A 24,814-nucleotide genomic window follows, 5' to 3' on the forward strand; every position below is an offset into this window, starting at 1 on the left:
AGGGATAACCCACAGATGATGACTGCAACAGTGAATACATTCGAACATCTACATCTGTGTTGTGTACACAACTGTACTTTGTAGAGGAGGTGGGTGGGAATTTGGGGTAGAGTGGGGGAATGAAAAGGGATAGACTTGAGATAGGTGTGTTACTGAATATTGGAAACGGTCCGTTTCATCAGCCAGCTGCTGGGTGTTACCAATATAATTATAAAAAAAAGAATAGAACATTCTATAGCTGTAACTACTTTGAGTGCACTTTTGTCAGAGTTCAGTATAGGAAGGAAACATTTGTATGTATGACTATTAAGAGAGATGATATTGGTTTTTAGTAAGTGGCAGTCTTCCCTAAAAGGAAACTTTTAGGCTTAAATCCTTACTTTTTTAAAGAAGGGCAAGGTAATAGGTAAGAATGCCATACATGTCAAGATACAATGGCTTTAGCAAACCTGAATTGCATTAACATATGAAGTGTCCTTTTCCTTTAGCAGTAGCACTAGCTGCAAGTTCAGTAGTATAGATGGTTTTAGCAGATTACCTAGTGGCCATCAAAGGTGTCAGTCTACATATTGTCTGCACTGAAAAAAATGTTTTGCAGGCTTCAAACCCTCCAAGAAGAAAATATAATTTTATGCAGAATGACAGGGAAACCAATGACATCAGTCCTGTGTGGAATGGGCAGTCTTACAAAAACTGAGCATCTATGATCCTGTGTGTGTGTGTATTGCGGTGGGGGGAGGGGGTCTTGAGCTGTACTGACACTAAATATGAAGGTAATACAAAAATAGTACCAGTATAAATAAACTAACTGCAGGTGTCCTCTGTCACTTTCCTTGAACTGTTACTAAAATAGCAGTACTTCATCTTAAACACTATTAATGAGAGTAAAAACTGTAGAAGCAACTGGAGTTTAGTGCTGCATCTTTCATTTAGTCTGTAGCACTGCCTATATCCTGTTCAAGGCTGCCGGTGAGCCAAAGCCTATCCCAGCAAGCACTGACTGCAAGGCAGAGAAAGTCTTGGATGGGTTGCCAGTGTACCACAGCATATATGTGCTCACATACAAACTTGTGTGCATTTTACAGGATTGTCAGTTTACCTATAACTTATTTTGGGGATTTTGAAGGAAATCATATTGCATGGGGAAACCCACATGGGCACAGGAAGGATATTCAAATTTATTTCAGATGTCACCTTAGTCGGGAACTGAATCAGAGAACAAACACCCGTGAGTCAGCGGTACTCGTTGCTGCACTACTCTGATACCCTGTGGTTCATCTTAATTTGAGTAAAGAAATTAAACAGTTCTACTGTTTCTGTTGATGACATGGTTTGTCTAGAAAAAATACTGCATTTGTGTAAGAAATCTTCATTTAGGGTGTCTATGGCTACTCTGTTTACCTCTGCCTATGACATTATGTTGCATCGCAGTGCGGTTTTTAGTAATTTATTATATGAGTTTACTGTTTTTTGCATGTGCAGTATTTTAATTTAGCATATATGTTGAATAGGTAGTGCAATCTGTTTAAATTTAGATTTCAGTTGCTTATTCTCACCAGTTCGGATGTATGAAGACACTACATGAAAAAAAAAAAAAAACACTTTCAGAACTACCGGAAACAGTAACTTGTATCTTAATTTGTACTCTCAGGCACAGTTAATCCCAGCTAGAAAATGTTTGCTGTGTGACGTTCCTTAAAAAAATCATTATCCTCAGGCAGTGATCTTCATTCTACTACAGTCTTCTTAGTAGGTTTCCCCAGTCATCAAGCAGACATGATCCTTTTTGTATTAAGTTACCAACTGACCCAAAGTCCCTGTTAAATGACTGCAAACTCAGTCAGACACAGATGATGGCAGTTGATAGGCCTTTCATAATCCCCCAGCAGTGTTCTCGAAAAATTGAGTGCCATTGCACTTTCTTGGTTTTTCACAAATTGAGTGTATTTGAAACCTGCCAAAATCTCACGTTTTACCTCAGTATTTCATCTTCCACAGAACCAGTTTCTGTTGAGCATACACTGACTGCTAAACTCCACAGATTTATTTAGTATGTCCCCCACTGAGGTATCATGAAGTCATCTGAATCTTTCACAAAAATCAATAGTCATCTCCAGGTGACTCAAGCTGTTTTAACAGTAACAGTCTAGCAAGCCAGACAGTTTTCATTTGTTGCCTACCTACTTCCATTCCTTCCATATTAGATGTTCTTCGTGTTTCACTGTTGCAGTCATCACACTTGGGTTATCTGCCTGCAGGTAGCCCCCAGTCGGCCCAAATACCAGAGACTTAGTATTTCTGCGTCGGTTGCTGTCACTGCAGGACTGACGTCAGATCGTCAGGGGTATAAAAACAGCAGCCGATGCCATTACATCCGTCTTTCTTGCTGAGGAGCCCAAAGCAGTAGCAGTTTGCATGAGTGCAGGTCAGCCGCTACCTGAATTTTTGTTTCTGAATTGAATCATCCTGAAGTCTTCTAAAGCTATGTACCCCGTTGGGGATCCATTTTTTTGCTCTAACTGATGTCAGAAAAAGTTAATGATTGTCTCGCCTGTAGAAAGCAAATACCACACTGAGATTACCATTCTTACTGCATCACCTGTTTAGGCCCAGACCACGACGTACCTCTCTGCCGCTTTTGTGCTTTGTTCAATGCCCAAACTATTTGTCGTATGGCCCATATTGTCGCTAATTACTTTTGCTCTCGTTCTCCATATTCCGAAATGGCTTCGGTAAGCCATCTGCCTACTGATCTTACGAAAAAATGTAAGGATAAAGACAGAGACAGACCGCACAGGTCCAAAACTACAGACAACGCTTCCGTTAAGCTAGTCGGCAGTTCGCCGGTACTCTGTGAGGTGCTTTCGCAGCCCCTGATGCCCGCTTTGATGGGATTTGCAGGCCGTTCAGAGTCCGGTATGCCACGAGTCTCTTTGACTACGGAACCTGTGGATGTCTCTACCTTGGATTTGTCTGGAGCCTCTATGCAGGCACTGGCTTCCAAAGAATTTCTTTGCACTACCCATATTTGACACAAACCAATGACGTCTTTCGCGTCTTCAGTTCTGACTAAAACTACTGAGTTTCTAAGGCCCAGAGTACGAGCTCTGCCTAAAAAAACGATGACCCAAACTCAAGCACCTGCTTCCTTGCCACAACATCAAATGCTTAAAATGGCAGAAGACCTGATTATGCTTAGGGGAAGCCAGCCTTCCCCTGCTAACAGAAAGAGACCTGTCCCCAGCAGCCCTAACAGACCAAGAGTCAGACTCTGAGGTTTCTGAATATGAAGACATGCCTTTATCTGCTTATGAGGATTCAGATGCAGAGGAATCCACTCCCTCTGCTTCCCCTCCAGAGGATTTTTCTTTTGGTGAAACTCTGCATACTTTAAGAGAGCATTTCCACTGAGAATGCCAAGACTATCCTCAGTCCAAAAAGAGACTCTGAGAATTTTTAGATTAGCCACAACATAAACCTTTAGCAATACCTCCAGTTCTGGATGTTGTGGATGATGACTTTATGGAATCCTGTCGTACTGCTGATACTTTACCCCCTGCTCCAAGGAAACCAGACAGGTACTACAGAGTCCCTGACTGTCACTAATTTCTTTTAAAAAAATCCTACTGCTGACCAAGAGGTCATTTCACAGGGGCCTAAAGTTATAAAAGCAGTTACAGCTAAAAATCCCACCCCTTCGGACAGGGATTCCCGAGCTTTAGACAGATGGGGTAAAAAAGTATACACCTATGCAACTCTCGTCATTAGGGCATTGAATTGCCAGTTTCATATGCTGAAATACCAGCAACATATTCTGCAACTTAAGCAAAAATTATCTACCTTTACAGACTGTGCAGAAAATAAGAGTTACAAGAGCTTATGCATTCTGCAAGCAAGGTCAGCAAGCATAATTTTGCAATGTGGCTTTGACGCCCTAGAAGCATCTTGCAGGGCAACAGTCACTGGTTCTGTACTGAGAAGGCATGCTTGGCTTAAGGAACAGATCTTGCCAGACCATGTCAAATCAAAGTTACTAGATGCTCCTTTGAATAAGGACAGTCTGTTTGGCACCAAAGCAGAAAAGGTTCTAAAAAAGATGGAAGAAAAAGCTAAATCTACGCAGACAGTAAACAATTCTTTTACAAGTGCAGCCTCCTAGATTCAGTAGGCATGGCCCCTCAAAACATTGGTCCTTTCTAGTCCCTCAAGGCCATCTCACATTACACCCATGGGAAACAGACTCCCCCCCCAGATTACAGCCTCTGGGTATGCAGAGGGATCTAAGCATTGGAGTGCCTCCACTTCAAAAACAGGGAGTGCTAAGCCAACCCTTTTTGGAAATAATTCACAATGACTTCTCAACTCCACTCTTCACCTCTGCCCAACTGCTCATTCTCCTAGGAGGAATACTTGCTTATCATGCAAAATACTGGACCTCCATTACCAAAGACCGATGGGTCCTCAACATTGTGTCCCAGGGGTACATATTTTACTTCCAATCACTGCCAACCCCAAAAGGGTTCCCAGACCTTCCTCCAGACCAGTGGGCAGAGGCACAAAACCAAGTTAAATCCTTGCTCTCCAAAAGGGCAATTCAACCTGTTCCTGAAGAACAGATAGGTCAAGGGTTCTATTTCAGACTTTTCCTGGTACCCAGAAAAGAGGGCACTTGGCGCCCAATCCTAGATATTTCCATTCTAAACACCTTCCTGGTGACACCAAAATTCAGATGTTCACCTTTCAGCAGCTTCTTCCTATGCTGTCTAAAGATGCCTAGTTAGCCACCCTAGGCGTAAAAGAAGCCTATCTGCACATCCCTACCAAGGACTCATGCAGGAAATGCCTAGGTTTCAGGGCAGGATCTATGCATTATCAGTTCTCTGCACTTCCCTTTGGCTTATCCACTACTCCCAGAGTTTTCACAAAATGCCTGGCTCCAGCCATTGCCTATTGCAGACAGAGAAAAATTCAAATTTACCCATACTTGGACGATTGCCTGATTCTGCAGGCAGTCAGGAAAGTCTGTTGCAGCACCTGACATTTGTAAAGAACCTTCTAACCTCCCTGGGGTACACTATCAATGAAAAGAAATCAAAACTAGTCCCCAGTCAAAGGATTGTATTCCTGGGAGCAAGCTTGGACACAGCATCCCAGATGGCATTTGCTACTCCAGAAAAACAAGCCTATCTGACATGCTACTTCACTCAAATGGCCACCAGAACCCAACTATCTACAAGGAAAATCCTGCAGGCCCTAGGGTTCATGGCCTCTTGGATTCTACTAATTCCATATGCCAGACTGCATATGAGGAAACTTCAGTGGTACTTAAAAAGTCTTTGGTGCCAACTTTCTCAGGACCTGGAAACCATCATACCTTGTCTAAGAACAGAGTTTCTTTGGTGGGCAGCAGCATGCAACCACAACAGGGGACTTCCCTTTACTCAACCCCATGCCGCCTAGACCCTAACCACAGACGCATCCAACTGGGGCTGGGGGGCACACCTGGACGACAAGTGCATTCAGGGCCACTGGAGCCCAAATTAAATTCATCTGCACATCAACCAAAAAGAGATGCTAGCTGTTCAGCACGCTCTGACAGCTTTCAGATCCCTACTCTCACCAGGACCCCTGCTAATAAAAACAGACACCACCACAGTTATGTGGTACATCAGCAAGCAGGGGGGAACCCATTCTTTCCCACTCTGCAAGCTAGCCATGGCCCTGTGGAACATGGCCTTGGACATGCATATTCATAGTTTTTAAGTGCATATTCATCGGCAAGCTCAATTCGTGCCAGGCAAACAAAACTCTCTGGCAAACGACTTGTGCAGAAATCTCCTAGACCCACACAAGTGGCAATTAGAACCAAGCACCTTCAACCTTCTAATCCAGAAATGGGGGACCCCGGAGGTTGACCTCTTTGCCTCTCCCTGCAATCACCAGCTCAGCAAATTCTGCACCAGGACACCTCAAAGCAGTCCCTGGAAAGTGGATGCCCTATCCTTCCAGTGGGAAAACCTGTCAATCTCTGCATTCTCCCCTCTGCCTCTTCTCTCAAAAATATTGCTCAAGATAAGACAGGACAGACCAAGAGCAATCCTGATTGCCCCGGACTAGCCACACCAGCACTGTAACCCACTATTGCGCATCCTGTCACCGGTGCTACCCTGGCATCTACCCCAGATCCCAACCCTCCTTACTCAGCAGGGAGGAGAGATCTTACATCCGCAGCTGCAAACCCTGAATCTTGCAGCCTGGTTTATTCCTTGAATTCTCCCCCAGTGACCAGCCTAAGCAAGCAGGTGCTGGATCTCATTCTTGAAGCCAGAAGACCCAGTACTAGGAAATCTTATGCTGATAAGTGGAAAAGGTATTGTTCCTGGATTCAGTCTGAAGGAGAGGACAGAGCACTGCCCTCCTTACCTCTAATCCTGGATTACCTAGCAGATCTACTCCACAGACGTCTATCCTTCTCCTCCATTAAGATCCTTGCCTCTGCCATCTCGGCTCATTACAACACTGAGCCCCTCTCTTCTCTCACCCTCTCATCAAACAGATGTTCTTCGTGTTTCACTGTTGCAGTCATTACATTTGGGTAATCTGCTGGCAGGTTGCCCTCAGTCGGCCTGAATTCTGAAGTCTCGGGTCCTGCGTCGGTTGCTGTCTCCTCTTCCATTACGTCAGGGGTATAAAACATGAGGGCAAACAACTTAAGGCCACCAAGGAGAGCACCCACCCATGCTTGGGACCTTAACTTTGTACTGGAAAAGCTCACGCTATCCCCACTTTGAGCCTGCAGAGTTAAAATTCCTCTCTTGGAAAACAGCCTTGCTTTTGGCCATCACTTCAGCTAGAAGAGTGTTTGAGCTACAAGCACTTATGGCTGTGGAACCCTTCATTATTTTTCATGCTGACAGGGTCTCCCTCGGGACTAACCCTTCCTTTATGCCTAAAGAGGTGTCCAGTGTTACTCTCAACCAATCTCTCCATTTGCCAACCTTCTTCCGTAATCCTCAAATAAAGGGGAAAGGATCCTGCACTCCTTGGACGTACACAGACAGCTCAGATTCTACCTTGACAGGACTAAGCCCTTCAGGAAATCTGACCAATTACTAGTCAGTTTTGAACCAGGGGCAGAGGGCAGGGCCATTTCAAAACAATTTCCAAATGGATAGCACACTGTATCCATTTCTGCTACAAATGCCATGGGAAACCAACTCCCCAGGGGATCAAAACACATTCCATTAGGGCAACTTCTACCTCAGCAATCCTCAGGGGAGTTCCTACCAGGGAAATTTTGGAAGCTGCTACCTGGAGTCCTGTACACACCTTCACCAAGCATTACCACCTGCCTATATTTTCCAAATCCAGGGTGGGTTTTGCAACAGCAGTCCTGCAGGGCTTACTAGCCAGCCCCAACTCTTCTTGACTGCCTCCACCCTTTCTTCAACTTTGGGAATCAACCCAAGTATGATGACTGCAACAGTGAAACACAAAGAACATAGTACAGTTGTGTACACTTACCATAAATGTAGATGTTCGAATGTATTCAGTGTTGCAGTCCTGGTTTCCCACCCTCCAGCTCCCTTGTCTCGCTCTCTCAACTCTCTGTTTATTACTCACCCCTTACAGGTATTTACTTTTTACAGGTGGTGTTTTCCCACCATAACTTAGCTCCCTATTTGGGGGGGCTCCTGACATTTGGGGCAATAAAAACTGATGTAATGGCGTCGGCTGCCTGTTTTTATACCCCTGACGATCTGACGTCAGTCCTGGAGTGACAGCAACTGATGCAGAGATGCTAAGTCTCTGGTATTCGGGCTGACTGAGGGCTACCTGCAGGCAGCTAACCCAAGTGTGATGACTGCAACAGTGAATACACTCGAACATCTACATTTATGGTAAGTATAGACAACTGTACTTTTTTCATAGCCTTAAAACTGTTCCCCAATTTCTGTTTGCTAGGTGAAGGCAGAGCATTAACTAGGTTGTTTTTTTGCGCCTCAAAATAAAATCTCTTAAAATATGGTTAATTCTGAAGACATTATTGAGATAACTAACTAATGTACCACCTCAACCTAGGGTTACCATATTTGGTTATACGAAAAAGGAGGACGATAGGTTCTTTGTCTGGCCAAAAGGGCTTTCAGGCTTTCAGACTAGGTGAAGACAAAAAAAAAAAAAAAAAAGGAAATACAAATACGATTCAGTGTGAAAAATAGAGAAGGTATATATAATGCATTATTTTATATGTAATATATTTAATTAACAGTATCACAAAGCAAGCAAGGAAGGACCACCACGATGGTAAAAATTGTAAAATCCAATTTAATAACAGACAGTAAAATAGACAGATGAGAGCTTTCACGTGGAAAACCACACTTCCTCAGATCTCAATTACAAGAATGAAGCATTAAGTTTAAATAACAATCCTAACATAATTAACAATCAAAATAATTAACTGTTGCCACTTAACGTCAATTATTTATTCATTAAAATCAAACAACTTATAATATATAAAACTTTAATATTTATTTAACAGTTTATGTTGCAGAAATCAAGATCCTTACCTCATGCTTCTTGGTTCCCTGAAAAATCTGACAAGTCTGACTGAGCCTGTGCTTTAGCCCAAGCATATTTTTCAGAAGAACCAATTGCTTTCAGTAAATTCGGCTGGGTGCAAAGGTATGCGTGAAAGTCTCTGCACGACATATGCTTAAAATTATGCTGCACAAACAGAACTCCTTTTATCGATTCAACCGACAACTTGTTCCTTTCCTTTGTCCACTGGCTTTGCATCAGTGAAAATACCCGTTCAGCGTTTGCATTATGTGCCGGAATTGCAAAGAAAAACTCTGCGATCACAATAATTTCTGAGAAACATTCCTCGTTCTTGCAACTGTTGAAGTATTTCACCCATCTCTCGTGACTCAGAATCTCTTTGAAGTCTTCCTCGTTAAGATTAGCCTCAACAAATTTCTTCAAATAGCAAAACTGATTAAAACATTTGGAATCGTCAACATGCACGCCCTTTTCTCTGAGATATAACACAGTTTGTTCAACTTCATTCCAACTTGGAATTTCAATTAATGTCATCCATGCAAATCTACTGAACTCCTCCACTGGTTCAGTCCACATTTCCAGATACTCTAGACAAGTTCTATACATTGTGGCCACTTGTGTACAGAAAGCATCACAACAGTCTTCTAGTCCATCTTTACGCAACTTCGTTAACAGTTCTTTCACCTTAATTGACATGAAACCCTCTTGCGCACGGCATGCGAGAACAGTGTGAACAGATTTCAGGCAGTGTATAACCTCCAGCAACGAGTTGTTTTCACGTTCAGTTTCTTCAATGTGCGAATGAAATACACTCATCAGTGAATGCACGTGCCAAAGGTAAACCTCACTCATATCATTTTCAAAGAACTTTCGTATTAGAATAGGCGGATTTTTTGAGACAAGAAAAAAGACTTTAAAGCGGGAAACATCTGCAACAGCCGCTGAATGCCTGGAAATAATGATAACCATCTAGTTTTGCTGTGGTAAAGCAGCTGACGATACTCCACCTCAACAAATTCACAATAGTCTTTCAGTTGTTCAGTTCGAATGGTGTAAATTGAAAAGTAGTTGTAAATTTTGAGAAGTATTGACTCAATGTCAACATTTAGTGTGTCAGTGCCATGCTGCACGCAGTTGTTTAGTACTTGTGCTGGACAGCCAACTCCAACTAACGTTCCACTCTTTTTCATCCTCTTCAAATTAGCAAATACGTTACAGCCATCAGCTCCACGCCTGACACCACCAAAATTAGTATTGCAGTTATCTCCCGCGAAGGCAATACATTTCTGAAATAAGTGGTGCTTGTCTAAAGTGTCCTTAATGCATCTGGAAATTGTATCTGCAGTTTCAATAGGGGTGCTGTGAACATCAACAAGTTTAGACTGTATGCCACCATTTTTCCAGTCAAAATACTGCAAAAGGATCGGAAATAACTTCACAGAACCATGATTGCTACCATCTGTTGCGACTCCACAGTAACGTATATGGTTAAGTGCTTTCTCCACCAAGTCGACAGAATGTGGAGCCAGGACAGAGTTGACAATTGCTTCTGTTTTAGTCCGGGCGCACGAAACTCTTCGTGCAATGTCAGAATCAGGTAATATTGTTTTCAACATGCCACAACTGCAGTCCATCGACCTATAACTGTGATGATGCTTAACGGCATGAAATGACAGAGTTCCTTCAGCCGCTGACACTGATTCATCAATTTTTGAACCAGGTGTTACAAAATAATTGGTGATTTTTGAGGATGAACTTTCTCCTTGAACATTTTTAGCATGCTTCGGGGTACTTATGTGTGCATTCAAATCAAGCGCACCCTTATTTGCAACAGAAATGAAAGTTCCGCCACCACATGTCATGCATTCTGCTTCCCATTCATATCTGCCTGCACGAAAACACGGGTACTTGGCCTTCATTGCATCCGTAAATGAACAACGACGTTTCGGCATTTTTATGAGCTAAACTACTTTGTTAAATTTCAAGTCTTCAAGCTGACTATGCCATTCACTTTCACTAATAACAGAAAAAAAAAAGAAAGTGAGACAAATGCTCAAAAATCAGGTCAGATATTAAATAATGCTTGTGTAAACTTACAAAACATGTTATTCTAGCAATTTTCTATTAGCATAAAAGTTATACGGTCAACACCCAGGTCTCCAACTACCTCCTAGCTAATGATCTCCTCTCCAAACCCAACATGGTTTTATGCCATATGACAGCAGTTCCTCCACTCTATTCTCATCTGCTGTGCCCCCACTCTACCAGAACTAGAACAAATCACACAAAAATCCTTCTCATCTGTAGAAAGCTGGCTATCCAATGCTTAGCTCCTACTCAACCCAAGTAAGACAAAACGTCTCCTGTTCCAACCTTCCAAAGCCACCCAAAACACCCCCCACTTCAACATTCTTGCCAAAGGCAATACCATCATCCTTCCACCAGAACACACAAAATTACTTGGTGTGGAAATAGACAAACTTAGATTTGGCACCCATATATCTCTCACAATAAAAAAAAGTTCACAAGAAACTTGGTGCATTATATCAAAGCCACCAATTCCTAACCAAGGCGGCTAGAATCTCCATTGCCAATTCCCAGATAATCTTCACTCTATTCTATGCATCCCCCATACTTACCAACCTTAGACAGACAGACCTACACAAGCTGGATGCTTGTTACAACAAAATTGCTAAATTTGCCACTGGAACCTCCTACCACAGCCATCATTGTATTACCCTTAAAGAAATAAACCGGTTAGAAGTCCCACATTATCCTTATATTTTCAATCTCCAGATTTAATTTCTTTAACTAAAAAAACAAAACAAAAAAAACAACAGAGATATTCCTTTCTCCATTGCTTCCTTTACACAGCACTGATGTGCTGTATAAGCATGGGAACATAAGTCCCATATGCATGCGCAGTACATCAGGAAAGCCCCATGATACCAGGGAAAATGTGGAAGAGCATCAAGGTGCCATTATATACAAGGACATTATTTAAGAAAAAAGTAATTAATATTTTTTTTTTTTACATACGGCTGGCTTTATTTGGTCAATCAGACTTTGCCCTCGTGAGTCGTAACCAAGTCACACCAACCATGGTTAAATTAAGCACTACCCACACCCAGCAGTGAGTTATTGCTATATTAAAACATGCAACAAAATATAATGCATAATCAGAATAATAAACAACAGGCAGAGAAGTTTACTCTTGGTGTGGTTTTTTAAGACGGGCATAATCATACCACCTCACCATATAAATGTGATTGCACATGCATGAATACAGACACAATCAAATGCAAATACAGTCATATGCCACTATGTATGATTTGCAGTTATATTTAGTAATATAAAATAATCACAGTTAGAAATGTTCTGCATAACTAAGTACAGAAATCACTTCTACGTTTTTCACTCAAGTAAAGCAAAACAAAATAAAGCAATATTTTCAACACAGTTAAGAGCTTTGCTGTACCTTATTAAAAAAAAAACTCTTATTCCACACCAGTTCTTTCTTAATATGGTCATCAGAAGTTAAAAACCTTATTTCACATTAACATAGCAACCTATAAAGAGGATTAAGAGCTACTTATTGCAATCATTGAGTTTTAGGTATTATTAATCAATGTGCTAACATTGCATTTATTGCTCTATCAAATGTACATACTTTTTGCTACTGATCTTGAGTCATTACTGAATATATTTACTTTGATACCAATGTAAAAAGTAAAACAAATGTAGTAATTTAGTAGTAATGTGCTGAATCTGGCAGGAAAGAGAATACAAAGAAATTATATTTACTTCATTTCAGTAACTAAAGTCATATTAGCATTAGTCCATAAAAATAATTAGCAGCATCCGCCACTGATTAACAGGATTCCAGCATACAGTTACTTTTGCGTTTATTCAGGAAAGATGTCTATTTAAAAATCCTCTTGACCTGTTTATAATAAAACTGCAGTAGTGTTCAATCAATAAAATCAATGCTGCTTTCTCCACTTACACTGTTAGCAGACTTTCAAATCAAAAGGAAATTAACTGCATTTTCTTCTCTCCCTCTCGTGTTTTGGGCGACTCACTGACTCACCACCTTAACGAGTTGCCTGGGCTGGGGCAAGACCAGCCATTTTTAACCCTGCTTTAGGCCCGTGCAGAGCAGCAGAGCTGAAGACAAACTGAAGAGTACCTACAACACAATGCAGACTGCCTTTTTAAGCTAATTTCTCCCTCTTAAGTTAAGCAAACGTGGCACAAAGAAATCTGAAAGACAGCCAGCCCAGATCAGTTGAATGTAATATGTCAAGACAGTAAGTTAATCACACAAGCAACAGACAATGATGCAGTGTTAGATTTTATCTGGTAGGCCACTGAGACTAGATGTTTGATTCTCAAGAGTAACCCACCAGCAGCAAAAGAAAACTTAAAAAATGTTGTGGACGTCAGAGTCAAGAACATTTGGGAAAACTAGTCTGAACTCACATGTGAAAAAACCTCAGCTACGACTGATTCGGCCTGGCTGGGGCCTGGGCTGGGAGCAGAGAGCTAGCCTGTTAGTTGGGTTTACCGTTTGAGTTTACAAACATACAACAGTCTCCACACACACACAGTACTCACAAAAAAAAAAAAAACATACCAGAATGACTGAGACTTGTCGTGAAAAAAACAGTCCAAAACGGAGACTCCGACTCACTCTGTAGTGATGAGAGACAGATGGATCGGCTGTGGCTGGGTCCTCCTCTGCTCCTCTCTCCACCCTAACACATACAGTCCTGCACTTCTCCCCGGGCCCGCGCAAATACAGTCTCGCTGCTCTCGCGACTCTCGCGAGCTCTTCTACCTTCCGCGCATGCGTAGATTTGAGTTCTGCCTCGGGATTGTAAAACCCGGACAAATCTCGGAAGTTTAAAAAAACGCCCGGACGCGAGCACAAAAAGAGGACATGTCCGGGGAAAAACGGATGTATGGTAAGCCTACCTCAACCAAAGTACTGTAAAAAAAAAAAAACACACCTTGAATGCAAAAAAGTTGCTATTTTAAGTAGGTCATTGGAAGAATGCAGTTATAATGATTCCTCACAAGAATAGTAGGAAGGCAGACTGGATTGAATCAGCTGTTGATTTCATCCTTTTTTTTGGGGGGGGGGGTCATGAAATTAGTTTTGAAGGAAATAATTTTGATTGTCCAGAAAACTGTGCACAGAATCCTAAGAGATTGTATGTCATGACATCTAAAAAGACGTTGAAGTCCTGACTTACTTCAGCTTTTGGAAGGCATTCATTTTGCACCAGAGAAAAAAGGTAGTGAATAAATTCAATACGTGTGGTATGTATCCTTGGGTTGTAATTATGGGCAAAACTTTGGCGAGTCATCAGAATTCAAAGGAAGATGGTAAACAGTCTATTCACATGAGAAGATTATTACAGGTTATAACTCTACTGGGTTCACTACTGAGAATAGCGTCCTGAGTATCTGATTTTGCTAAAAAGTTTTAAGGAAAAATACAAAGCTTTGCAAACTGTGTAATATGCAGCACAGGTTTAATTCTTTAGGGTGAAGAAAAAAAGTGAAAGCAAACTTCGCAGTTTTGGGAGAATGATCAGAAAAGTCATAGATGAAATCCAGTACAGAAATGGAGACTGTTTACCTGGGAAACAGAATTGCATAAAAGGAATTCACAGCTGAAGGGAAAGCAGTAACATTTTTGTTTTTCGATAACATAAGCTTGCAAACTTTGGAAGTTGAGATATATATAGCATTCCATGATGTGCAAGTCAATGTTGCACTAGGTATGCTTTAGTGATGTTTGTGTGTTCCTGTGTTTCTGTTGCATCCTTTTATGAAGGTACAGGTAATGGTGTGTGCTTATGCGAAGACTCTCTTAGAAATGGAAGAAGTTAATATATTTTATTCCAAAGGACTCGTGGTCTTTTGAGCATTTTATTCAGTTTCATAAATGTATTCATTTGTTTGAATACTACAGACAGGGCCGTTGAACACTTAATATTTCAATAATATGTAAATGGGGAAATACTACTGTGCAGTTGAGTGGATAATGAACATCCCAACATAGTGCATGTATGAATATTGGCATAATAGCATTAATAGAATCTTCATATTGGTCACATTTTGAGTTTAAGTAGTTACACTACTGCAACCTCTGTTGTGTTCACTGTTCATATCCAGCTTCCACGAGATATATTTGCAGGGCCGGTTTGTCTGTGTTTTAGGATTTCTTCCAACAGTAGTAGCCTGTTGCTAGTCATAATCTCTTATGCTCTTCCCTGTAGTATCTATTTTGAAAGCACTGATTGAACACAAGGCCTGACAGTATTTTGCTTCTAGTAGTACAGCTTTGAGCTTGACATTCTTGCAGCAGGCATTCCCCCTTATTTTTCTGTTTTCTTGCCTTTTTTTGGCCCCAAATTTCCCAGTGTAGCCTTTCTTCTTTGTTGCACATTTTCTTCGTGAGGTAGTGAATTGCCTTCTTTTATGTATTTACTTATCCTTTGTTGATGGTTTAGTTCCACTAGGTTAGTGGCCTCCTTTTCATGGAAATCAGAGGTGGTATTTGTACTACTAGAGGAAATTTGACCTTTTCAGTAGGTGTTGTGGGGTCTTTTACACCCATCAGAGCTACCACCAAGTCAAGCAGATGGGACCTTAGTTTAACATATCCGAAGGACGACACACTCAAGAATGTATCCCCCCCCCCCCCCCAACATGTTGCACTGCAGTAGGATCTTCTGACATCAGATAGTTTTTAATTTTTTTTAAGTTCTCGGTGCCTGGGAAGTTGCCATTAAAATTGTGTCCTGGGATTGCCCTTTCTTTGATATGTACTTACAAGGTTATTTTTTCTGTAGTACTTCTGTGTTTCTAACCATAATAACTCTGCACTTGTCTTTATTTCATTAGGCATGTTGCAGAATTAATATTTTACATGGAAGAACTTAGAGCACATGTTCGAAAGTACGGACCAGTGATGCAGAGATATTACGTACAGTATCTCTCAGGCTTTGACGCAGTAGTATTAAATGAACTTGTACAGGTAAATAGCTTTTTAATGTTTATGTAATTGTTTCAAAGATTGACGCTGGTCAAAATAGTTAAAGTGCAAATCTTAAACATACTTTTCAGTTTAATTATTTTTTTATTTTTTGTGCTCCTGATCTGTTTAGCTTGGTGGTGTCTTGATTAGGTGAAGCTCTCATTAGATAATAAATTGAAGCAAATGCAAGTAAAAGTAGTGTAAAGCAAGTTACAAGAGAAATGCAAACAAATGATGAGAAACTGATAAAAGAATGGCAAGTATCAGCTGTTGGTTCCAATAACAGACGAGCAGGAGCCAAACGCATATCTCTCAACTGTCCAGATTTTTCCCTTGTATTTTTGGTCTATTTCTCATAAAATTTGTGGTTTTCTTAGCAAGTCACTGAGAATTGAAGTCACTAAATAAGGTCCTACATTTGAGCTTCAGACTTCATATCCTTCAGAAAATGCAGGCTAACATAAATCCTGTTGTCCTAGCAACTTTCTAAGTTTATACAAGCAATCTTTAGAATGTGTCCCTATTTTTGATCCTCTGTCCCCTATTATTTTTGTCTTTGTCCAGATTTCTTTTGCTAAGAAGTTGAAAGGTGTGACCCAACAGCATTCCAGCAGGTTTTGTTTAGCAGTATTTACTTAGAGTCCGTGTTTGGAGTGATTGTGTAGCAAGTGATGGCAGGAATCACATTATTGACAAGGAGTTGAGGTACGCTACAGTGTTGTGCAATTCATGGTGAGATTGGATTTTCGGTATAACAGGTCCTATGGATATCCATTTAACGAGTAGATTAGAGGTATGACAAATCTGTCAGTTGAATGTGCATCTGTAGTGGTTAGGAAAGGGTATGGTCACAAATATACATATACAGTTATATGTGCAGCATAATCAGTCTGAAGGTTCTGCCTGTTCTCCCAGAGTTGGCAGGAAAATATTCCACTGGAGAAAGGTTTGTTATTATTATTATCACTATGTGTAATACTGTAAAAGGCTCAGTGCTTTTTTCTTAGGGTGGGATGACAAGCATGTGTAAAACACATGTCCAACCCAAGGGGGCAAGTTAACAAATGTGTATGTACTGTAGGCAAATTCCATGTAACATTTATCACATTCATTGTGTTTTTCCTTGGGATCAGAACACATAGCTCTCACTTGTAATGTTTGTGCTAGTTTCAGCAGAAAGGCTTTAAGGTAAAGAGAGTATTTTCTGCAAAGCTATCTAGACAAGAAAAAGTGCATTGAGAAATTCCTTAAAGAGGAGAAACAGTGTCTGACAAGAGGATGCTGCTTTAGCCACTGAATCTTCATAAACTAAGGAGTGCTAGTCATCTGAAGTGTTTGTAGTGTCCAAGGCCTTTGGCATTGCCCTTTGGGAGGGCACCATACCTTCAGAACGTAGCACATCTTTCTGAGTTGATGTCCTGTCACAGGTAGTCATTTCTCTTTTCTGATGCTTCACTTAGATGCACAGTTTGTAAACACCAACAGAGAGAAGTCCGGGCTGTACTGATACTTCTTTGTGAAGATGTTTATGGTTGGAAGGTGGCAGTTAGAGATGCCCATACATGGAACCACTCAGTCAAGGCTGTCACCTTTTGTAACAGAACTTGTACATCCAAACATAGGTCATCAGCTTAATCATTTTGTTTGTCATTTCCTGTACCATAGACAGTAGATAAGTCCTTCAGCTGTCCCCTTGACCTCCATTCAGGATTGTTTCAGATTAGCTCAGTTAGTCAGATTCTTCTGATTCATAGGAGGAATACCTCGCTTAAATTTCCTATTTGTCTTCCCATCAAAAATTTGATACAGACCAAGTCTCCATGCTTTTGTCTCCATCAGAGGATCTGTCATTTGAAGAACATTGTATAGGATAAGGATCACTTCAAATGGGAAGCAAAGAAGGTCTCTGTTGTCCAAAAATATTTAAAAAGATATATCAACCTTCTTATTGTGGATTCTCAAAAGCTAGTTGCTATTCCTGCAGTCTTAGAAGCTGTACAGGCTTCCTTTTTGGCTGCAACCTACAAACTAGGTGGTAAACCCTCTGACTCCAGGAAGCATGACTATTTTTACAAGGGTTCAAGATTTCCACATGTACCTGTGTACAAATCTAAAAACAGATAAAACTGTGGTGTCCATGGATTTAGAAAATCGGAATAATTTTGTTTCTATCCTCAGATAAAGCCCACTGTTTGGGGGGGTTGGCATAATAGTTAAGGTGTTTACAAACACAAAGTGAAAGGTTTGATTCTCACATGAGGTAATTGGCTAGGATTAAAGTGGCCCACAAGAGCAGTTCGTCTAACACTAACCTATGAGCCTTAGCACACTACCTTAATGACAGAGAGCAGAATCTGAGACTTCTTTGGAAAGAAGGCTTATACAACATATATGACCTTCTGGGGTCTTTGCTGTCAGACCCACTTGATAAGGTGACAGATTGTCTTCGTGTTTCACTGTTGCAGTCATTACATTTGGGTTATCTGCTTGCAGGTAGCCCTCAGTTCGGCCTGATTAACAAAGTCTTGGGTCCTGCATCAGTTGCTGTCCCTTCTTCCATGACGTCAGGTCGTCAGGGGTGTAAAACATGCAGCCAACGCCATTACATCAGTCTTTCTTGCCGTGCGGTGCCCGAAGCAGAAGCAGTTCGCAAGTGCTGGTTGGCCAACTCCTGAAACTTTAGTTTTCAAGTTTCAGAATCTAAGTCTTTAACTAAAGCTAAGTACCCCATTGGGGAAACTTTTTCTTGCTCCTTACTGATGTCAGTAAAAGTTAATAATTGCATTACTTGTGGAAAGCAAATACCTCATAAAGATTTTCATTCGTACTGTATTCCTTGCCTAGGCCCTGACCACGACGTACCTTGCTGTCGGTTTTGTGCTTTATTTAATCATCGCACTGTCCATTGTCGGTATATTTTCGCCTCTAAATATTTCAGTTCTCGGTTTAATTATCCAGAAATGTCGGTTAGCCATCCTACTACCGGGATTCTGAAAAAACGCAAAGATAAAGACAAAGACAGGCCGCCGAGGTCCAAAACTGCTGACGACGCTTCTCCTAAGCCTGTCGCCAGTTCGCCAGTACTCACTGAGGCGCTTTTGCAGCCCCTGATGCCCACTACTTCTGATTCGCAGGCCTCTACTGAGACCCATTCGGAGTCCGGTATGCTGCAAAATGCTTCAACTATGGAACCGCGGATGCCTCTACCTTTGATGGGTCCGGAGCCACTGTGCAGGCACTGGCTTCTGAGGGTGTATTCAGGCCTACGGACTTGCATATTAAACTGACGCCTCCTTCTTTACTTAGGCGTAAGTCTTGATCCATGCCTAGAAAACCGAAGCCCAGGCCACATGCTCAGGCCTCAATGATAAAAAACAAATGATAAGAATGGCTGAAGATCTAATAACTCAGGGGTAGCCAACCCCCCCCCCCCCTTTCTAAGAGGCCTAGGACTGAAGTTGATTATAAATCTTCTGATCAGGATTCTGTTTCTGATTCTTCTGATGATCTTGATTTGCCCTTATCTACTTATGAAGATTCTGATGCAGAGGACTCCATTCCCTCTGTTTCCCCTCCTGAGGATTTTTCTTTTGGGGAAACCTTACATACTCTAAAGGAGCATTTCCACTGGAAAAGCCAGGATTTTTCTGATTCAAAAAAGAGGCTTAGGGATTTCCTTCTTCTACCTCAGCATAGGCCTTTAGCTATTCCTCCTGTACTAGACATTGTTGATGACGCTTTTTCGGAATCTAGTTTGGCCCCTGATTCCCTGCCTCCTGCTCTCAAAAAACCTGACAGAGACTACAGGGTCCCTGAGTCCCACAAGTTCCTTTTTAAAAAAACTATTGCAGATCCAGAGACTATTTCACAGGGGCCCAAGGGCATTAAGGCTTCTACTGCTAAAAATCCTACCCCTTCTGATAGAGACTCCAGGGCACTGGATAGATGGGGTAAGAAGACTAACACTTCTGCAACCTTGGCCATTAGGGCTTTAAACTGCCAGTTTCATATGTTAAAGTATCAGCAACATGTTATTGGACTGCTTAAACAGAAAATGATGTTGATTCCTGACTGTGGAAAATAAAGAATTACAGGATTTAATGCATTCTGCTGAACAAGTTGGAAAACATGCTTTGCAATGTGGTTTTGATTCATTAGAGGCCTCTTGCAGGGCTGCTGTTACTGGGTCTGTACTCAGAAGGCATGCCTGGCTTAAGGAGCACTCTTTGCCTGATCATGTTAAAGCTAAATTGTTGGATGCTCCTTTAAATCAGGACTGCCTGTTTGGCAACAAGGCAGAGGAGGTTCTTAAAAAGATGGAAGATAAAGCTAAATCTATGCAAACTGTTAAAGATTTTTTACAAGTTCAGCCTCCTAGATTTAGTAGGCATTGGCCCTCTAAGAATTGGTCCTTTCCAGCCCCTTCAAGGTCTTCTCAAGCCAAACCCAGACACAGCAAAACCCCCAGGTTTCAATCCCAGGGGACACACAGAACTAAGCAGTGGGGGGCCTCCACTTCCAAATTTGGGAATAATAAGACTCCCCTCTATGGTAAACTGTCTCAATGACTTCCTTTTAAAATTTCCAAGCACTTATCAACTGACTGCCCCTTTGTGGGGAAAGATTGCTCTTCATGCAAAGAATTGGGAACTCATTACCCAGGACAAATGGGTTTTAAATAGTGTCCCAGGGATACAGATTTCACTTCCACACGTTGCCAATACCAAACGGGTGGCCGGACCTACCCCAAATCAGTGGGCAGAGGCCCAAAAACAAGTACTTTCTCTCTTAAGCATGGGGGCTATTCAACTGGTACCAGAAGAGGAAAAGGGACAAGGTTTCTACTTGAGACTTTTCCTGGTACCCAGAAAAGACAATTCATGACTTCCTGTCCTGTACCTGTCTACTCTAAACACCTTTTTGGAGATTACAAAATTCAAGATGTTGACTCTTCACCAATTACTTCCTATGCTAGGCAAAGATACCTGGTTGGCAACACTAGATTTAAAAGAAGCATACCTGCACATCCCAATCAGTGAGTCTTGCAGAAGATACCTACGCTTCAAAGCAGGCTACACGTGCTATCAGTTTTCTGCACTGCCCTTTGGCTTATCTACTGCACCCAGGGTATTCACAAAGTTCCTAGCTCCAGTTATTGCATTTTGCAGGCAAAGAAATATTCAAATGTACCCATACCTGGACAATTGTCTAATTCAGGCAGAAAGCCAGGACATACTTTTGAATCATCTGGCCTTTGTGCAAAGGGTTCTAACTTGTCTGGTGTACACCATAAATGAAAAGAAATCACACCTAGTACCCTGTCAACAAATTATATTCCTGGGAGCAAGCTTCAATACAACTTCCCAGATGGCTTACCTCACACCAGAGAAACAAATTCATTTGACAACCTACTTCAAACAAGTGGCCAGAAAAACCCTGCTACCTGCAAGACAAATACTGCAAGCCTTAGGGTTCATGCTTTCCTGCATTCTTCTAATTCCATATGCAAGACTGCATATGCGGAAACTACAGTGGTATCTAAAAAGCCTATGGTGCCAACATTCTCAAGACCTAGAAACAATGATTCCTATCATACCTTGCCTACGCCTAGAGTTCCTTTGGTGGGCAGAGGCTTGCCACCAAAACAAGGGACTACCTGTCACACCACCCCCGGCCGCCCAAACCCTAACAACAGATGCAGCAGACTATGCATGGGGGGCTCACCTGGCAGGGAAGTGCATTCAGGGCAAATGGAACCCAAGTCAAATGCACCTGCATATCAATCAAAAAGAAATGTTAGCTGTACAGAATGCTCTGACAGCCTTCAAGGACTACATTCTTCCAGGACAACTAATGGTAAAGACGGACAACACCACTGTTACGTGGTACATAAGCAGGGGGGTACACATTCTTACCCCCTCTGCAGACTAGCCATGGCATTGTGGAACACAACCTTGAGCTACCAAGTGCACCTACAAGCTCGATTCCTGCCAGGAAAATTAAATACCCTGGCAGATGGTCTAAGCAGAAAACCGCATGGACCCACATGAGTGGAAACTGGAACCAAGGATTTTCAACATGTTGACAAGCAAATGGGGGAGCCCAGATATAGGCCTGTTTGCCTCTCCCCAGAACTACCAATTGGACAAATTTTGCACAAGGACTCCCCACAAACAAGCCTGGAAAGTGGACGCTCTGTCCTTCAACTGGAAAAGCCTATCAGTCTATGCCCCCCCCCCTGCCTCTGCTCTCCCAAGTACTAGCAAAAATCATACGGGACAAACCAAGGATTATTTTGATTGCTCCAGACTGACCACGCCAACACTGGTACCCCCTCCTGCACAGTGTGTCACTGTTATCACCATGGCACCTGCCTCAGACTCCTTCCCTGCTGTCTCAGCAGGAGAACCAGATTCTGCACCCTCAGCTTCTAACACTGAACCTTGCAGCCTGGCTAATTACTTAAGCTCTCCTTTACCATCCCTCAGTAAACCTGTGATGGATATCATTTTAGAGGCAAGGAGGCCTAGTACTAGAAAATCTTATGCTGAAAAATGGAAAAGATTCTGTGCCTGGAACCAGTCTCCAGGGATGAGCACAGCAGCGCCCAATTTACCTCAGATTTTACAATACTTAACTGAGATGCTTCACAAGGGCCTTTTTCCTCCATTAAAACCACGCCTCAGCCATTTCAACTCGTAACACAGAACCTCCCCTGTTCTCTCATCCACTGCTCAGGCAGTTCCTCAGAGGGGCCAAAAATTTGAGACCACCCAGGAGAGCTCCAACCTCAGCTTGGGACCTTAACTTTGTCTTGGAGAAGCTCATTCTACCTCCTTTCGAGCCAGCTGCTATTGCAGACTTAAAATTTCTTTCTGAGAAAACAGCTCTCCTTTTAGCAATCCCTTCAGCTAGAAGGGTATCTGAATTACAGGCCCTTATGGCAGTGGAACCTTTCATCATCTTTCATGCAGACAGGGTGTCCCTCAGAACCAGTCCATCCTTCTTGCCCAAGGTGGTATCCCGTGTGGCTCTTAATCAGTCCATGTATTTGCCAACCTTCTTTCCCAATCCACAGAATAAAGGGGAGCGAATACTGCACTCCTTAGATGTGCACAGACAACTTAGATACTACTTGGACAGGACTAAACCTCAAAGGAAATCTGAACAACTGCTGGTGGCATTTGCTGCAGGGGCAGAGGGGAAGGCTATTTCATAGCAAACCATTTGTAAATGGATAAGCCATTGCATTCATTTCTGGTATAAGCACCATGGAAAATCTATCCCTCAGGGGATCAGATCTCACTCCACCAGGGCTTGCAACTACCTCTACAGCCTTTCTCAGAGGCATCCCTACCAGGGACATCCTAGAAGCTGCTACCTGGAGTTCTGTACATACTTTCACCAAGCATCATCATTTGCCAATTTTCTCTAAAGCCAGAGCTGGCTTTGCCACTGCAGTCTTGCAGGGCCTTATACCTGGCCCTAATGCTATCTAAATTCCTCCTCCCAACCATAGATTTGGGGATCTACCCAAATGTAATGACTGCAACACGAAGAACATAGTACAGTTGTGTACACTTATGTAGATGTTCGAGTTCATTCACTTTTGCAGTCCTGGTTACCGTCCCTCCAGCCCCCTAACTTCTTTTGGCTGTTCCTCTGCTTTCCTTTGCTATGCTTCAAAGCCTTTTTGGTGTATTTGCTTTTTTGTTGGAGGTATGTCTTTTAACTTTATATTTAATTGCTTCCCATCAGGGGGGGCACCTGACATCTGGGGCAAGAAAAACTGATGTAATGCCGTCGGCTGCATGTTTTATACCCCCTGATGACCTGACGTCATGAAAGATGGGACAGCAACCGACGCAGGACCCAAGACTTTGTTAATCAAGCTGACTGAGGTCTACCTGCAAGCAGATAACCCAAATGTAATGACTGCAACAGTGAATACACTTGAACATCTATATTTATGGTAAGTGTACACAGCTGTACTTTTTAGTCTTAGGTAGGTTGGACAGAGAGAAGAAAGTTATTGTTTCTTTAAATTAATTTGTAAGAGCGGAAACATTTCCTTTTTAATTTTTGATGTTATGTGATCCTATCTCGCCTACATTCTGACTGATGGGTTCGGAGCCGATCCCTCGGCTCCGACTCGGCACGCTTATGCCAAAGAGCGAAGTCTCTTATTGGCTGAGCTTACTATATCCCAGGATGCACCACTACCAGTCCCCCAGATCTCGTTTGCCGCTAACTAGCAAAGACGTGGTCTCGAGCTGGCTGAGCTAAGTAGTGTCTTTTCACTAACTTTTTCTGTCAGAAATTTGCTAATTCTTTAACAAAAAGCTGTTTTAACAGCTACTCTGTGCTGTGTGTGTGTTTTGAAAACTTTTTGTAAAAAATTTGTGTGCGATTGGTGTTTGTTCCGGTACAGGCTCACTTCATCCTTTGGGCCTTTCCTGTTGGTTAATCCCTTTGAACCTTAGGGGTTCTTGGATTCCTGTATACTTATTCACTGTTGTATGTCTTCAGTTGGCCTTTATTTTAATTGGCTATCATTGTAAACGGCAAGTTAATCTTGTAGGGTCAGTCTTTCCCAACAAAGTTTTGTCTGTGAGAGAGTACTCAGTTTTTCTTATAATGTCTCAGGCTCCTAGGCCTTCGGGCTTCAAAAAGTGCACTAAATGTAGTTTTAAAATGTCTATCACGGATGACCACTCTCTCTGTGTATATTGTTTGGGCGCCAAACATTTGCAGGAGTCCTGCAGCGTGTGTCACGCTTTTTCCTCGAGGGTCCTCCCAAGAGAGGAAAAATAAGCTTATATTGAAAGGCCTTATAAAACCCTCTTTTGAAGAAGCTTTAGCATCCTCTCCTTCTCCTGCTAAAAAGAAAAGGGCGTCGGCTCCGACCAGTCCGTCGGATCCGACCGCCAAAAGACATAGGCAGGCTTCTCCTTCGGCTCCAAGGACTTCGGAGCCGAGGGCAGAACGGTCTGCCTCGATGCCACCAGTCTCGACTCCTCTGGCTTCGGAGCCGATGGCTGGGGCATCGAGAGGCGGGTCACCTTCATCGGCTCCACTGGTCTCGGAGCCGATGAAGGTTGTCCACTCAGACACTTCCTCCTTGGCGCCTAAGTCCTCCTCGGCACTGATGGAAACTAGTTTGGGTATTCCTTCGGCGCCGATAGTCATCGAGTCGTCTCG

At 42.2% G+C, this 24,814-nt stretch overlaps 1 protein-coding gene across 4 annotated transcripts in view; it reads left to right on the top strand.

Moving 5' to 3' along the window:
• The window catches only part of NCKAP1 (NCK associated protein 1), a gene marked incomplete in the record, with an annotated part of 2,707,503 nt that overhangs the window by 1,095,781 nt on the left and 1,586,908 nt on the right, over positions 1 to 24,814 (top strand). For all 4 annotated transcript variants that reach the window (XM_044075245.1, XM_044075246.1, XM_044075247.1 and 1 more), the window contains 1 exon segment: positions 15,481 to 15,613. In XM_044075245.1, the coding sequence (XP_043931180.1) occupies positions 15,481 to 15,613 (133 nt within the window).

This window comes from Protopterus annectens, chromosome 6.part0 (assembly GCF_019279795.1).
Source record: "Protopterus annectens isolate FY-2018-M chromosome 6.part0, PAN1.0, whole genome shotgun sequence".
Taxonomy (NCBI): domain Eukaryota; kingdom Metazoa; phylum Chordata; order Ceratodontiformes; family Protopteridae; genus Protopterus; species Protopterus annectens.